At 36.2% G+C, this 16,000-nt stretch overlaps 1 protein-coding gene and 1 long non-coding RNA gene across 6 annotated transcripts; both read right to left on the bottom strand.

Annotated features, from left to right (window-relative positions):
- Positions 1 to 528: 528 nt before the first annotated feature.
- On the bottom strand, positions 529 to 10,021 carry LOC131537081 (GTPase IMAP family member 8-like). Of its 4 annotated transcripts, none has more exons than XM_058770333.1 (9): positions 9,217 to 10,021; positions 8,442 to 8,699; positions 8,070 to 8,129; positions 7,310 to 7,870; positions 5,399 to 5,998; positions 3,915 to 5,141; positions 2,976 to 3,059; positions 1,880 to 2,076; positions 529 to 1,524 (listed from the first exon to the last, which is right to left on the bottom strand). In XM_058770333.1, exons 2-8 carry the CDS (start codon positions 8,461 to 8,463, stop codon positions 1,904 to 1,906), a joined length of 2,727 nt encoding a protein of 908 aa, XP_058626316.1. In that variant the 5' UTR covers positions 8,464 to 8,699; positions 9,217 to 10,021; the 3' UTR covers positions 529 to 1,524; positions 1,880 to 1,903. The 4 variants fall into 4 exon arrangements, with proteins under 4 accessions (XP_058626316.1, XP_058626315.1, XP_058626318.1 ...); XM_058770332.1 differs by lacking the exon at positions 9,217 to 10,021 and adding an exon at positions 9,104 to 9,172; XM_058770335.1 differs by lacking the exon at positions 9,217 to 10,021 and adding an exon at positions 9,104 to 9,172 and having other exon boundaries at positions 5,399 to 5,992.
- A 2,317-nt stretch (positions 10,022 to 12,338) lies between these two features.
- Positions 12,339 to 14,821, bottom strand: LOC131537130 (uncharacterized). Of its 2 annotated transcripts, XR_009270173.1 has the most exons (5): positions 14,039 to 14,821; positions 13,812 to 13,937; positions 13,646 to 13,708; positions 13,259 to 13,542; positions 12,339 to 13,177 (listed from the first exon to the last, which is right to left on the bottom strand). It is a non-coding gene; the product is annotated as an uncharacterized LOC131537130 (long non-coding RNA). The 2 variants fall into 2 exon arrangements; XR_009270174.1 differs by having other exon boundaries at positions 12,339 to 12,981; positions 13,072 to 13,177; positions 13,259 to 14,821.
- Between the last annotated feature and the right edge of the window lie 1,179 nt (positions 14,822 to 16,000).

Below are 16,000 nucleotides of genomic sequence, written 5' to 3'. Positions count from 1 at the left end.
TACTTTCTCTTATGAATTTATCTGGATTTATGTTCAATTTTAGTCTAGCTCCGTGTTCAATCTGACTCTGATTTCAAGTGATCATTAAATTTAGACAATATTTATAATTGAAAACCGATCACAGACATCGATTGTATATTAATTTAGATATTTGATTATTCTGAAAATCCCATACTTTAAATTATTAGTTCATTAGGGACCAGGTATCACACAGTAATTACACTTCGGCCGATAGTGAACCCACGGACACAAACTCGTCAGTTCTGAACTTACTCAGAGGGTGCAGAGCGGTTATAATACCTTTAAGTGAGCTGCTCCTGCATACTCATAACAAAAAGTGTATTTTTTTCATATAACCACGAGAGCTACACCGTGTTGAGCCAGTGACAGTCAGAAATCAGAAGCCTTTAATGATGGTCCCCATGGTTCATCCATCGGTGCTTTGGTGTGATCTGTCCTGAACGCAGATTTGCGGAAATACCACTACACATTAATCTACTTGAAAAATGATTTCAGAAGAGTTCAGAATAAGTCAAATATAACATTTTATTATCAGTCAGGTAAATATGTATTAATTATGCCAATTGCATAGCCAATTCAAAGATGTCAAATCATATCAATACAAAACATCAAATGCGCAAAGATTAATCGAAGAGTAAAAGATGCACACCAGACCTCAGGAAATACATAGTATGGAGTGTAGAGACACACCACACTACGGGCTCATTCTGGCTACAGAATCATAATGACTGATTTGCTACTTTCCCTTAAATACTACCAGAACAAAAGGGCCCTAAACATTTATTCTCGGCCCCCCACAGATTAGATCTGTGTATGGGGGATGAGAAGCCTTCTGTAGAAGCTGTTCTCGCGCACACAAATGGTCACACCTGTAGAGCAATGTTTATCAGATTTTGAAAGGAGGCCGCCCACAACAAAAGTTAATTCAAGTTTTCAATATTTCTCATAATATAAGTGACTACTGTTGAGTAATTGAGACCAGTTTACCAATCACACAGAGACCTTTAAAATGATACCAAACATGAAAGGGGAAAAACAACATTGACAAAATATAACACATATGGATATTCTTGCTTTTTGGGGAAGAAGAGTGAGGGAGGAGAGACAGAGAGGGCAGAGGGAAGAAGGAGGTCGTAAATTATCAATGAGATAAGTTTGGTGTTGTTTGTTCTCTTTGGAGATCTTTTGTTGTCTTTGGAGATCTCTTCCCCAGGTTAGTTTCATGGCTTTATTGCATGGCATCTGTCTTTGGGAGAGTTCCTGAGTTTTGGCTTCAGAATTAATTTTATAAGGAAATAAATTCACTCCCTACACAGCACTTACATATTATTTAAATGTACTCCAGAGTTAAAATATCAGTCTCCATGATGAAAGTCCTCAGAGGTTTAGGGTGCCTGAAGATGGATGCTGACGTGAAGCATTTCTTGAGGATAATGAAGAGTTCTTTGACAAACATCAGTGTCAAATGGATGATGAGGGAGAAGTTGTGTGGCCTTAATTTCACTAAAAAGAAATGAACAAAATCAATATTCTTACATATACAGAGAGAAATCAATAATCAAACTCTGAGAAAAATCTTATTAAAACAGGTCATGATATTCAGGTGAAATGATCTGAATGAGAAAGTTTTTTTTTTTTTTTTGGAAATTAAACAAACATTGATTCATTGTTGCAGATCAATTCAGAGTTATAGAATATGCAAAGAAATAGAGTTAAAAAAAAACCATGTATAATTAAGAAGTGAATAAATAATTTTTCAAGCAAGGATAAAAAAAAATAAGAATCAAAACAAATAGAATGGTTTTGGAAATTTGCATCATGCACAGGTGTCTTAATGTGATAATTTGCCCACATTTACCTGAACTCATCCTTAAGCTTCATATTATCTGAAAATCCCACGCACAATGTCTTCAGCAAAACCAACAACTCCTCCAGCAGCTGCTCCAACAATAGGAATATAGTAACCCCAGTCACGAGCTCGCTTTGATCTGCATGTTAGTTTTGCTTCAGCTTCTTTTAAAGCTTTAGCCACAAGTTTTTCATGATATTCACGCTCTGCAGCAAAAGCAAAACAGTTAATGATATCCTTAAAAAAATTATTGCACAACAACACATATCTATCAACACTTGAGAATATGGAAAAACATATTCACTATTATTTAAGAGTTTTCCCTCAACAAACTCCTATTTAGCTGCTTATTAATAGTTAGTAAGGTAGTTGCTAAGTTTAGGTATTGGGTCGGATTAACAGATCTAAAATATGATCATGTAGAAATAGGCATTTATATGAGCTTTATAAGTACTAATAAACAGCCAATATGTTAGTAATCTACCTCTTGATATTTCTACATTTGATACGATCATAGCAGAGCCGCTGAAAATCAGAGATGTGACATGCTTTGATCTCCCCGCTGTGCGCTCACGTGGTTCATGGAGCTCTCAATATTTCAAAACAACTCGTGGGATAGACAGCACTATTTTAGGAATACTATTGAAAACTATTTTAGGGAGTGCAAATAGATAATGAGTGCTGCTCTGCACTATCTACTGGTTGTAATGGTAATTCAGCGTGTTTTTAAATGTTAAAATAAAAGTATTTTTTATCAAGTGCACGTTTTCGTTTTACAAATGAGGAGAATCTTTAAAGGGAAAAAAAAAAATGTTGATAGTCATCACATTAAAAATCACATTTAAATTGAAAAATAATCAGACGTTTGAGCTTTGAAGTGCTGGAAAAAGTTAGAGCTCATTCATCTTAGGATGCATCAAAGACACACTTGTGTTGTTTCTCTCTGCTATTGCTATACCATTGCAAGCATTTTGATTTTATGCATTTCAGTTTTCCAAATGGCTTCAATACATGTAGATCTGCTTGTGATTTGAGGACTGCTGCTGCATGTATAGGGTCAGGAATGAAAGAAAACGTGGGATGGCATCATCAGAGTTTACCATACCTTGGCTTTTGGTGAATGCATAGATGATGAAGAGCAGCAGAAAAACACAAATGAGCCCGAAACACACATATCCACATATCCGTCCTGACAAACAGGGACAAAACACAGAGATATCCATTAAGAGCAAATCACACATTATAAGATATAACCCCAAAAATCAACATTTGCAGGTAATTGATAGGGTTTTTTTAACGAGTGCTCTTTTGAATGCTCCTTTATAATGACAATCACCGGAAATTAATATAAGATACAATATGCTAACAATGTATGCTGTAAAGTAAAAATAATATAATTCTGTTTTAATACACTAAAGGCCTGTTCACACCAAAGACGGTAACTATAAAGATAACAATGAAGATATATTTCTAAAAATCATTCTCATTATTAAAGAATAGCAGAGTCCACACCACAAATATAACAATAAAGGCACAGATAAATAATATCCTTGGAATCAGTTTTAGAACAACTTTCTTTCCAGCTGATGTACGATAAAAGATGAGCGTGTGCTTAAAATAAACAGACATCATCTGCTGGTGTGTACACTAACATAGTTATATTTATAGTTATCTTCATCATTCTTGATGTGAACGGACCTCTACACTGACATACTCTTCTTACAGAACAATGACTGAAATTGTATGTAATAATTCTCGTTATGTAATATTCCTCAAACATATCACCATCTCTAAATACACGAATTGAAAGCACATTTCTACTTCAGTAGTACTTGAGTGCACTTGAAAAAGTATATTAAATACCACTAATAATTAAATTGATTTTTAGTGCATTGAAATAAAATATACTACTGCAAGAATGTACTGAAATTGATTTTAAATTGATTTTAAATGTAGTCAGATGAAGTACCAGAAGTGTATACACACACACACACACACACACACACACATACACATATATATATATATATATATATATACACACTCTTTCTCTCTTTGTGATTCACTCGTTCTTCCTCCATCATCATCTTCATCTTGTTTTCTTCTTCTTCATGTTTAGATTGAAGAACTTTTTTCTCTCTTTCCATTCGTTCTCTCTCTTGTTTCAGTCTCTTATTAAATTCATCATAATCTCTCTGTTCTTTCTCTCTTCTTTTCTCATCCTCTTCTTCTCTTTTCATATTTTCCTCTTGTTTCTGTTTCACCCATTTCTCTCTTTCTCTCTTCATCTTATTTTGCATTTCTCTCTCTTTCTCCTCTTTCTCTTTCATTAGTGATTTATATCTCTCTTCTCTCTCATGAATCTCTTCTTCTCTTCTCTTTCTCTCACGGTCATGATTCTGTCTTTCATTCTCTATTCTGTTCATCAGTCTGTCTATTTCTATCTGTAGATTTTCTTTTTCTTTCTTTACAGTCTCCTTTTCTTGCATCATTTCATCTTTAAGCATCTCTCTTTCTCTTTTCATGTCGTCTCTCATGTGCTCCTCCTGTTCCTTCATTTCTCTTTTATATCGTTCTTCTCTTTCTCTGAGTTCTTCATCTCTTTCTCTGACTCTGTCCATCAGGATCTTCATCTGTTGTTCTTGTTTTTCTCTCTCCATCTGTCTGAACATCTTACACGAGTAGTAACTCCCTCCGTTTTCTTTCAGCATGATGTCTATCTTCTGCAGTAGATCAGTCACCTGTGTTCGGTCTTCAGTCTGATTATTATTGATCACATGATATCTGTTTCCACACGCTTCAATCAGATTCATCAGAGGAGATCCAGGTTTTCCCAGAAACTGTTCAATAGTTTTGTTCTTCAGGTCATCTCCTCTGGTGAAGAGCACCATGGTGTACATTAAAGATTTATCTCCAAATGTCTCTTGGATGATCTTCACAGCTGTTGCTTCTTCTTGAGTGAATCGTCCTAGATTGAGCACAATGAAGAACACATGTGGTCCAGGCAGGATCATGGAGATGCAGTGTCTGATTTCTCTCTGGATCTCCTCGTTACTGAGTTCAGTATCAAACAGTCCTGGAGTGTCGATCACAGTAACACGTCTGCTGTTGATTTCAGATGTTTGTCTCTGACTCTCTTTAGTCACAGACTCATGAGATGTTTCTGCTGTAAATGTTTCTCTTCCTAAGATTGTGTTTCCAGTTGCACTTTTCCCGACTCCAGTTTTTCCCAGCAGCACAATCCTCAGATCATCTTCATTCTCTGATGAACCTGAAAAAGAGGAAATACATCAGTTGCAGCAATCTTCATTTCCTGTGGAACACTGAAACTTGACCTTTGTCCTTTTTTTTGTACAATCAGAATGTTTTTATTAAATTTTTAATTTTTTAATTTTATAATGTTAAATTTTGCAGTTCTTCTGTTTAAAAGACAAATGTATAAAACTTTAACATAACATCAAACCGTACTCTAGTAAAAATCTAATTTTAAAAAAGCTGTGTAGTTTAAGACCAAACTATTTTTCTTACCTTGTGACAGTAAATGTGTCTCTAGTGAATGAACTTTCTTCTTCATCTCTTCATATTTCATCAGTTTCTTCACCTGCGCCTCCAGAAACATCTCTGTGGAGAAACACTCTCCTCTGTTTTCTTCCAGCATCTGCTCGATGTTCTCCATCAATGTGGACACTTGTGTTTTGAGACCAAAGAACTGATGTCGTCCTCCAAACCTCTGAATGACAGACTGTGTTTCTTCACTGAGTTCTTCTGTCTGACGCTCTGAACTCTGCTTTATGAGGATCATGATGTGTTTGTTGATTCTTGAGCTGAAGATCCTCTGGATCTCCTGTATTTCTGCTTTGTCTTCATTATTGAGCAGAGCGTCAGGAATAATGAGGAGGAAAGCATGAACTCCAGGATCACAGAGAGACACACAGCGGAGAGTCTGACGCATCACTTCCTCCTCCGAGAGACCAGTCAGAGCTGGAAGCTCCAGCAGATTAATCAGACGATCATGAAGCTCCACGTCTGATCTTCTGTCTGTCTGCTGCAGGATCTGCTCTGATACGGAGGATTTTAATGAGCCGTCACTCCCACACACAACCAGATTCAGCTTCACACACTCTGAAACTGACAGAAGAAGATGATTAAAACATGTTCATTAATCATTAGGAACTAGTGTTGCACAATATATCGGTACTAAAAAGGTATTGCGATACCCTGCTTTTAAAAAACGGTAAGATTCCACATTTTACTAGTACCAGTACTTTAAGAATGCATTTTAATAAGAGCCGTAATTCCTGAGTAAAACACTGTTTACTTATAGGGCCGTATGATTATGAAAATGCGGATGGAATCACAGGAAACTTATAATTTACTGCATAACGCGGAATATTATGGAATCTGGCCATTTAAATCTGAATCCTGCATGTTGTATGTGTCTGTGTGAATGAATGACGCAGACTCGCGGTTTCGTTTACTACACACATACTGAAGTGCACATGATGCTTGCGGTGTTTATGAACACATAAACATGATCTCTAGAACTGCTCTGGGGTCAGTTCATGAGCATTGTACTGTTACTTTTGAGAAAAACCATCGACATATCATATACAAACAGAAACATAAAGGTCTTCACAGTAACCCGTCAAAATAAAAGTTCAGTTCAACTTGACATAAATATTACTTAATTTAATAATAGTGCTACTACTAATAAAATATTAACAATTAGCAATATTTAAGGAATATTTATCAGAAAAAAAATATTTAACTGAATTTATTTACTAGAAAATTGTAAATACACAACAGAGTTTGTAAAAAAAGAAATAAATAATATAATAAATTAATTCTTTATAAAATCGAATTAATCTTTATAAAATAATTAGACATGCTTTTAAATTATTATTATTATTATGATTATTATTATATAATTATTATTAAAATGGAATCCAGAAAATGAATGGAATTTAATAAAAATAAAACTGAATTTGAGAAAAATAATAAAACGTATTTCATAGGGCCTTAAAAATGCAGTTTTTGTTAAACTTTTAATAAATTGCTGTTAAATTGTGTAAAGCTCATGATTTCAATTAATTAGACATGCTTTTTGATTAATATTTTTTAAAGTAACCATTAAAATAGAGTGGAAAAAAGCAGAATTTGGATAAAAATAAAACAGAATTTGGGCAGAAATAAAACAGATTTCATAGGCCCCTAATTATTTCATTTTGTGTCTTTATTTTATTGTATTTGTCCTTTAGTTTGTTACTTGCATCTATGTTATTATTATTAATAAGAAAGATAAAACCTTTCCTGTTGTCCTATGTGTTCTATGTTGGTATCGGTTAGTAGTCTCGATATATTTTAGTCGAGTATCATATCGAAGTCAATATTTTGGTATCGTGACACACTACTAGGAGCTTCAAGCATCATCACACTCACGTCTCTCTGTGGTCTGTTGCTCCATCATGAAACACTGTGAATCTTCAGCACAGTCCAGATAACGTCCATCATTCATCTTCTCAATGTGCTCAAGCGTCTGCAGAAGACCATCAGGAGAACTGCTGCTCTGAAGACTGAAGTGTCTGTTTGCACATTTCTGGATGATGTTCTGTAGGATGTCACTGGTTTCTGTGGGCTCTTGTGTGCTGAGCACCATGGTGTGTTGATAAACGCTCTCAGAGAAACAGCGCAGCACCTTCTCCACACGCTCCTGATCTTCTGCTGAACACGGCTCATGTTTGAGGAGCAGAACGATCACATGAGGTCCTGGATCAGACAGATTCACACACTCTCTCACTGTCTGTGTGATCTGATGATCTGAGATGTTCGTCCGGAGCAGCTGAGGACTGTTGATGATGATCACGTGTCTGTCCTTCAGTCTTCCTCCGACTCTCTCTACAACATCTGGAGGAGCTTCACTGTCAAACGCTGCTCGTCCTAATATGAAGTTCCCCACCAGACTGTTTTCTGACACGCTCGAACCCAGAAGAACAATCCTCACTGCAAAGAGTCAAATCAGACATTTAATATTGACAGACCTCACATCACATCACACAATAACACAGATCATATGAGAGATGTAACATGTTATGATGGCAAGATCTTGATCTTAATCCAGCATCACAGATAGAAATGACCAGTAGGAGATACATTCGATCACTTTAATCACTTTCATTTATTGATGTAAGTACAGACTTACTCTGAGGAGGTTCGTGCATGCTCCGTCTTCTCCTATGAGGAGGATTGTGGAGGACAATCACTATTAAACAGACGTCATTCATTATATTTGACTCTTTCATCACAGTAGCACAAACCAACAGATATCAGTATCTTTGAATAATTCTCACAAACAATGTTAATCAAAGTGAAAATGAGATTCTGTCAAATCACTAAAAGAATGAAAATAATTTTGCTAATTTTCACTGAATGTGGAGTTATGTATAATTGAGTATTTCTGTCTACCCATAATTGATTATATCTGCATGTAAATGAAAGAGCTTCAAGAATTTTAATCAATGAACAGAATTAAAATATTCTTGAAGACTCATTTTAAGCTTTCTGTGATTCTCACCTGTGGTGTCAGCGGTTGACATGTTGATGTTCTGTTCTTTATTCAGTCTTCATCTGATCATCTTCTCTGACTCCTGACGTCTGTCTGTTTATCGTCCTGTAAGAGATTGTAGTGATACTCAGACAGTAACACAGTCTCTGTCCATTCATCCAGACTATGAAGCTCCGTCAGTGTTCAGCCGGTAGTTTGTTGTTCAGTTTTCTGTTTAACTGCAGCAGATTGAGCTGGAAATCTCAGATATAGATTATAAAGATCTTCCTGCAAAACATACATGACAGAAATAAGACTCTCTCTGAATTACATAAAACAGATTAAACTGAGAGAAATTTAAGAGAAGTGTGTTTATCTGGAGCTTTAGTCTCTTCATGATAAACTTGTGCAGATATTCTGCACCATATTTCCAGCATGTCTATCTAAAGACTATAAACTAAACACACTTCATATCAGCTAATATTCATGCATCTCAACTCTGAACACAGTCTTTTACTCACAGATTTGTTTCTCATACGGTTCTGTGACTGAAGTGAAAGTGAAACTAACTGATGTTCCTGCAGCTCATACACTTATTAACGACATTAATGATTAAAATAAACTCATGTTTTAGTGTTTCTGATATTTAGATTTCATATTACATATAGAGCGTTTAAAAGGAAATGTGATACCTGCAGGTTTCTTCGTGTTTATATGATTATTTCCTTGTTGCCGTTGTTATGGATCACCTGGGGATCGTGTTAACTGTGGAAGTGCGCGTGCGCGTGCGCGCTAATAGTTTTACCTGAGTTTCCAGCAGATGTTGGACCTCCACAGATTCGTCACAGAACAGATTTAAACGCTTTCGACATTATACGGAAATGTTTGTATCGTTATTGGACTCTGTTGTATCCTCTGTCGCCGTTCCAAATGTATCAGATGCCGTTTAAGGGAAGTTAAAATGAGTTTTCATGTAGCTTCACGTAGACCACGCCCACATTATTTTGCTACATTGGTTTCAGTGGAATTAGTTTCTGATGGCTAATGTAAGTCCATTTAATAAAGGTTTTTATTTTGTTTCTTTGCAACGTGTGTGCAGTTTTTTTCTTTAAAATAATGATTAATTGGAGCATACAGAGAGGGGCGTAACTTGAAGGGGGCGTAACGTGTAGCAGGAGGCGTAACTTGAAGTTGTCCAAATCACACAGAACCACGCCAGATGTTGAAACGAGAGGTTTTTTGGCAAGATGGCCGCTCGCACAGCGACAGCGATGAGAACAATATTTCCAGAGATAATAGTTTAAAATTTAAGTGTATAACTTAGTTTTATGTTTTGCAGTATTGTTTCTGGAGCTGGTAACCTAAAAACATAACTTTCCTCGGCATTCTGACTTTGTGTTATTTACTTTCATGAATAATATATGATGTTTTACATGCACCCCAAGGAAATGTAAGTCTGGTTAATGACGAATTAATGAACAAGACTCAAGACTTTAACTTATTGACAACTTTTCCATGCTCTGAGTCGGGGTCTTTTTTTAAAGATAAATGTCCACTGTCTACATAAACATGGAATAATGAATTTGAAAAACTTCCTTCAAGCAGACGATACAGGGTACCCATAGCAACAAGAAACATCTTCAAGAAATCTTTTATATCATCTGCTGTTACTTTATTAAATAAATGATATATAATCAGGTTTATGTATATTATGTAACTAATTGCTGTTGTTTGTTTGTTAATTTTATTGAGTTATCTATTTGAGGTTTAGTGCTATTGGCCTAATTTCTATATACTTATTTTGTGTTTCATGTGTCTTTGATTCTTGGGGTAGGACGTTCTTGTATGTTCTGTGTGTCTGTTGTATTGGACTGTGAAGTCAAGTGTATTTGTGGTATATGTTTTTGTGTGAACAATAAAGATTTCTAATCTAATCTAATATCTCTGTGTCCATAAAGGTTCTGCCTTTAATTTACCTATTGCCATGGTGAATCGTAGTACAAGCCTGTCAACATACATTGCCTATGATAACAATGGTTTTGTTATAGTAGTAACACTTTACAGCCCATTTTGCATTTAGATTTATTGAAACAGACACCTACAACACACAACATCTGTAGATAAAATGCATAGATTCTTTGGATACTGAATTAATTAACTGGCATATAAAGTGCTTTCAGATTTACAGAACTGAGATAAAAAAAAAAAAAGTAGAAATGCATGTAGTCTGAGCCTTTCCAACAGGCATATAACAATAGAAAATCACATCAAATAGAACGACAGTTATTACAATGTGCCTCCGGCTTCATAAAAACAGTCAGCGCTACAGTATCCGGCAAATTCATTGTCGGAGTAGAACCCTGTAATTTTCCCTCTGTCCAGATCCTGTAACCTTCACAGTCTTTATATAGAGAACTGCACTGAATGCAACGGGAGATTCGATATGGAGTTCTGTAGGTCCTTCTATGCTCCTCTGAAAATGCGTCCCAGTTCACCACACCTGATGACAAAATAAGAGAGGGTTTCATGTGTAAAACATGGTCAGATTTAAAAAAAAATTTTGATGCACAATTTTCTGGTAGCAGTGTTCCCTCCATTCATTTTAGGAGTGGCGAGCCACCACAGCAAAAGAAATGTGAAATTACAATAAGCACTTATTGTCAAACAAAACAATCAGAACTAATACACCCTACAGCACACTCCCACTCACACAACATGCCACGCACTGCACTTTAACACCGTTCTACATGCACACACTGCAATAATACAACCTATCTGCTATCACTGGATACCATACAATGCACATCCACGACATTACATATGTAAAATCTGTTGCACCTTTGCACAACTATCTATTGCACTACTAATCTGTTGTAAATGTACAATCTGTTGCACTTTCACATATTACTATGTATAGATGTGTACATAATGTAGAATGTGTACTGGTAACTAAGTATGTCTTTATAGTACACTGTGTATTGAGTATATGTATGTGCATTTTGCACATTGTCTTCTGTACAGTCTTTAAATATGTACTGTCTATATGTAAATTGTTTTTTGTTTTTTTTCTCTTGCACTGTCTGGAGCACGCTCTTAAGAATTTCACTCACCAAGGCACTTGTGCTGTGGTGATGTGACAATAAAAAGTGATTTTGATTTGAAAACATTAGGCCAGTGTATAAATAATTATTATTTTATGATGAAAATCATTTTAGCACTAGAAACAAATCACAACTTGGCCCCAAACAGACAATGGACAAATGTAGAATAATCACTTAAAAACATCACAGTCGTAAACTGGTATAGAAAACAAATATGCTGACATCTATGTACAACACACTTTTTACATTTTAATAATGGGAAGTGACCGCTCCAGGTGCCATTCGTGTTGTTTTGCTGGCATTTTCAGGACATTCAGTGGTACAAAAACGGACAAACTCTTCTCGAGTTATAAACTCTTTGCTCTGCCCTTGCTGGAAAATAAAAAGCAGCAAGCCTACATGTTGGTTCTGTGTGATTTGAACAACTTCAAGTTACGCCTCCTGCTGCACGTTACGCCCCCTTCAAGTTACGCCCCTCTCTTGCAGTCCGCAGACAGACCCCTCTCATACATTCTGCTGTGGTTAAAGATTAAGCATTTTTTATTATTATTAATGTATTTGGTTAAAATGCATACTGAAAAATTCATCAGTGTTCCTACAAGAGTGGACAGTAGTGATAAAGTAGTTAAAATAAATGAAACCTTAAATAAAATGCATTTTTCAATGTTACTATGAAGACAAATCTATATGGCAGAAATGAACACTAATCTAAAAGTCTGCAGCATCATGTACTCAGAACATAAGGAAATAATTTATTGTGATCATAATTATTACAATAAATAGGATACTTCTGCAGTTCTGCATGTTGATTCAAAGTTGGTGTCATATGAAGTTTAGGGGTTGTCATCTGTTCTAGGTGCTGGGGTCATCTGAAATCTTCAGCTGGATCCGAATTGGAATGGCTGCAATTTAGTTCCTAGCTCTTCTCTATTTGCCTGTACCTCAGGATTCCCATCCAAGGTGGAAACAGAAAAGCAATGAAGAAGGGTTAGCGTCGCTGCAGTGTGTAGCATTTTAGGCAAAAGATAATTAGCATTTTATCAAGTACACGGTTATGTGAATGTTGGCTAAATAGATGCTTCTTTAATCTAGATTTAAAATGAGAGAATGTCTGAGCCCCGAACATTATCAGGAAGCCTATTCCAGAGTTTAGAAGACAAATGTGAAAAAAGCTTTTCTAGTTTAGTTTATTTATTTTTATTATATTTTATATGAGGACACAGGACAAATGCATTAAATGCATGCAGGACAGGTGTATTTGCCAGCTGTGGAGGGTCTGCTCACACAGTCCCAGTGGTACCACCTTCCACATTCAGTACATTCAATCTAAAGAGGAACAAACAAATATAATAGGTTACATTTTACTAGAGAACAGCAACATTTATGTTTTGCAGTGTCTTATTTTACCCATTGGTCAGTTTGGTCTTTGTCCTGTTCTCCACAGTAATGGCACAGTTGAGAAAGGTCATCTATAATATGTGGAGACAGTCATATCATGCCCAGAACATTGAGAAATAAATGTGTCTAGGCTATAAAAGACATAAAATACTCATGTTCACCAGATTCTCTCAAAAGCGTTCCTGCAATATCCATGCGCATTGATGCAGTCCCTTCCTCATTTGAAACGAGTGTAATTTCTTCCTCCATAAGAAGATTCTCTGCAAGCTGATGTGAGAAGTCATACATTAATTGTTTTATCAATAAAAACAGCAAACAAAGAAATACATGAAAGTAGATTTAGCTTACTTTGCAAACAAATGCACCGCAGGATGTAGAATCCTGTTGGGTGGGATGAGTAACCACCTCGAAATGTTAAGACCTCTCATCCTCATGAAAGATCTATTAAATAGAAAGTGTACTCATTAACAGGCAATAACACATTATATACAGTATAACAGATAGGCTACTTTCCTCTCATTTTAAGAAACTTTGTCTACTTGCCTTGACACATCCTTGCATTTAGTAATTGCTACTTGTTTAGCACCGAACGGGTCTATATATATAGACTTTGATAGTTTTGGGAACATTGCCTAAAACAAACACCAACTGTCATTAGATAATTGCTTCAACTTTTCATTATAATTTATTAATGCGTGTACTTCTGTGTATATTAAGAAACTTGCAGACACTTACTATGAGCGTGCAATGGTTGTCACATACAGCCCCAAAAAGCACATCATAACTGGATGGATCAAGCTAAAAAAAGCAAAAAAAAACAATCAAACAGTGCAACAGCAGTTTAAAATGTGTTCTGTTAATATACAGAAATACTTTGGGGCTTATGTTTAAATGCAAAAACCTCTTTCAAGCCTTTTAGGCTTCCTTTCCAGATTGCAGTCATCTGGTATGAATCTATTAAATAGGCCTTTTTCTCCCCTGACATATTTAATCTGTTTTTAAGGTGCTGCAGATAAGCATTGACAACCTATTTACAAAAAGAATGAAAAGTAATGATTAGATTACTAGCACAAAGAACCATAACAGAGGTAACCATGCAAAAATTGAGAATGCATACTTAAATCCTACCTCACTTTCTAACTGTTTGCCCGGTGCCAGATCCATCATGTTGTTTGTGAACAACTTGTAAGGGCCCATTTTGCTCCACAACACTTGTTGTTTTTTGCCCTCTCATTTATCACTAAAAGAAACATGATATCACAAAGTAAAATACTGAGCTATGGCACGGTCAAATAGCAAACCATTTAATATTTACCATTTTCTTCTGAATTTGCTGATGCATGAAAGGTGTCTGAGGAGCAAGAGTGGGTTGATGGGCCTGATGGGTTCACTTGAGTCTGTGCATTGAAGCTATCAACTGAGTGGGTAGCGGTATGCCGAGGTGAGGAAAGTACCTTTAAACATGGATTGGTGGAGGTGCTGTTTGGTGCTGACAGACCATTAGTGGAACTAGGAAGAGAGGCAGGAGGAGGAAGAGGACTGGCAGAGTTTGATGGAATCCATTTTTTGGGAATGTGGGGCTCTGGCTCAACATACTTTATCAAGTGATCTGTATTAAATGTCATTGTTTTTTTTTTCCCTTTCTTTGAAACTACATCAACGATTTTTCCTTCAATTCTTACAACAGTAAATGGACCAAGCATGTCTGGGTCCATTTTTCCACCCTTTCTGTTCTCTTGTCGCACATTCCTCACCAATACCTTGTCTCCAACCACAAAGTTGTCCTCTTTCCATTTTCCTCTTCCGCACTTTGTCCTGGCTCTTTGAGATGTTCAGTTTTACAGCTTCCATGGTCTCCCTCCTATCAGTCAACCCCTCAGAAAGTTGCTCAGTGGCAACCATGGCTTCCACTTTTCCATGACAGATCTAAGTAAAACATTCACAATAATTATTCACTTCTTTCTAGATCGTTTTGTTTCAAAACAAAGTAAACAAATCACTAACCTCATAATCCTTCGGTACCTCACATGGATACGTGCCTCTCTCTCCCAAACATTAAATAGTATGGGGAAAACTTTGTTGAGATTTGTTTTTTTTGTTCTTAGTGCAAACACTGTAACACTTAGGTGTATGTGCCAAGATGAAGGATTTTCCCCAACCATTTTTGTCAGACTTCTGAACATGAAGAATTAAAAAGAAAATCATGAAACGTTAAAAACTACTCGACTTGTCTTTTAATCTTTAAAACACCTTTGAATTGTCCCATTCAGTCTCTCAACAAGACCATTTGTCTGGGGATGGTAGGGTGAACAAAGACTCCTGGTAATGCCCAGTTTGTCACACAGGCTAAAATTGAGCTTTGAAAAAAAAAAAAAAAAACAATAATACTAATTTTATATATATTGTTTATGGTCATATCAATACATTTTGAACTGATTTGCATTAAACCAACCTTGTTTACAAACCCTTCCCTGATCAGTTAAAATTCGCTTTGGTGCCCCTAATTTGTAAAAAAAAAAAAATCAAAATGCACTTTGTGACCTCTTCTGCATTTTTTGTCTTGAGAGGATAGGCTTCGGACCACTTGGTAAAATAGTCCACCATAACACATATGTACCGGTGGCCATTTTCAGTGGGAGTCAACTTGCCAATAAGGTCCATCCCAACTAATTCTAGAGCTTCTGTGACCTGAAATGGAAATCAGTTTTATAAACACTCAGAATAAAAGTTACTTTCTTAAATGTATCATACTCACAGCTATAGGATTGTATGCCGCCTTCTCCTTTATTGACTTTCTCCTGGTCTGACACTGCGGACACTGAGCTATCTGAAACAGAGGTGGGTCACAACCATTTTAATGTAATATTGCTTTAATGTAATCGACAACATCTAATGTATCATTTCTAACAATGAACTTACCCACTTGCAGATGTCCTGCTCCATGCCAGGCCAGTAAAATCTAAGGATTATGGCATTATGGGTTTTCTCCACCCCACAATGACCACCAAGAGGGCCTGAATGGAACTCCACAAAGATGTTGTGTGCCTCCTTGGGTGAAAGCACAACTTTAGCCAAATGTTGGCTCTTGTC

This window comes from Onychostoma macrolepis, chromosome 03, assembly GCF_012432095.1.
Source record: "Onychostoma macrolepis isolate SWU-2019 chromosome 03, ASM1243209v1, whole genome shotgun sequence".
Lineage (NCBI taxonomy): Eukaryota > Metazoa > Chordata > Actinopteri > Cypriniformes > Cyprinidae > Onychostoma > Onychostoma macrolepis.
Note: the sequence above shows the minus strand (reverse complement) of the source record. Positions and strands in the feature narration are given on the sequence as shown.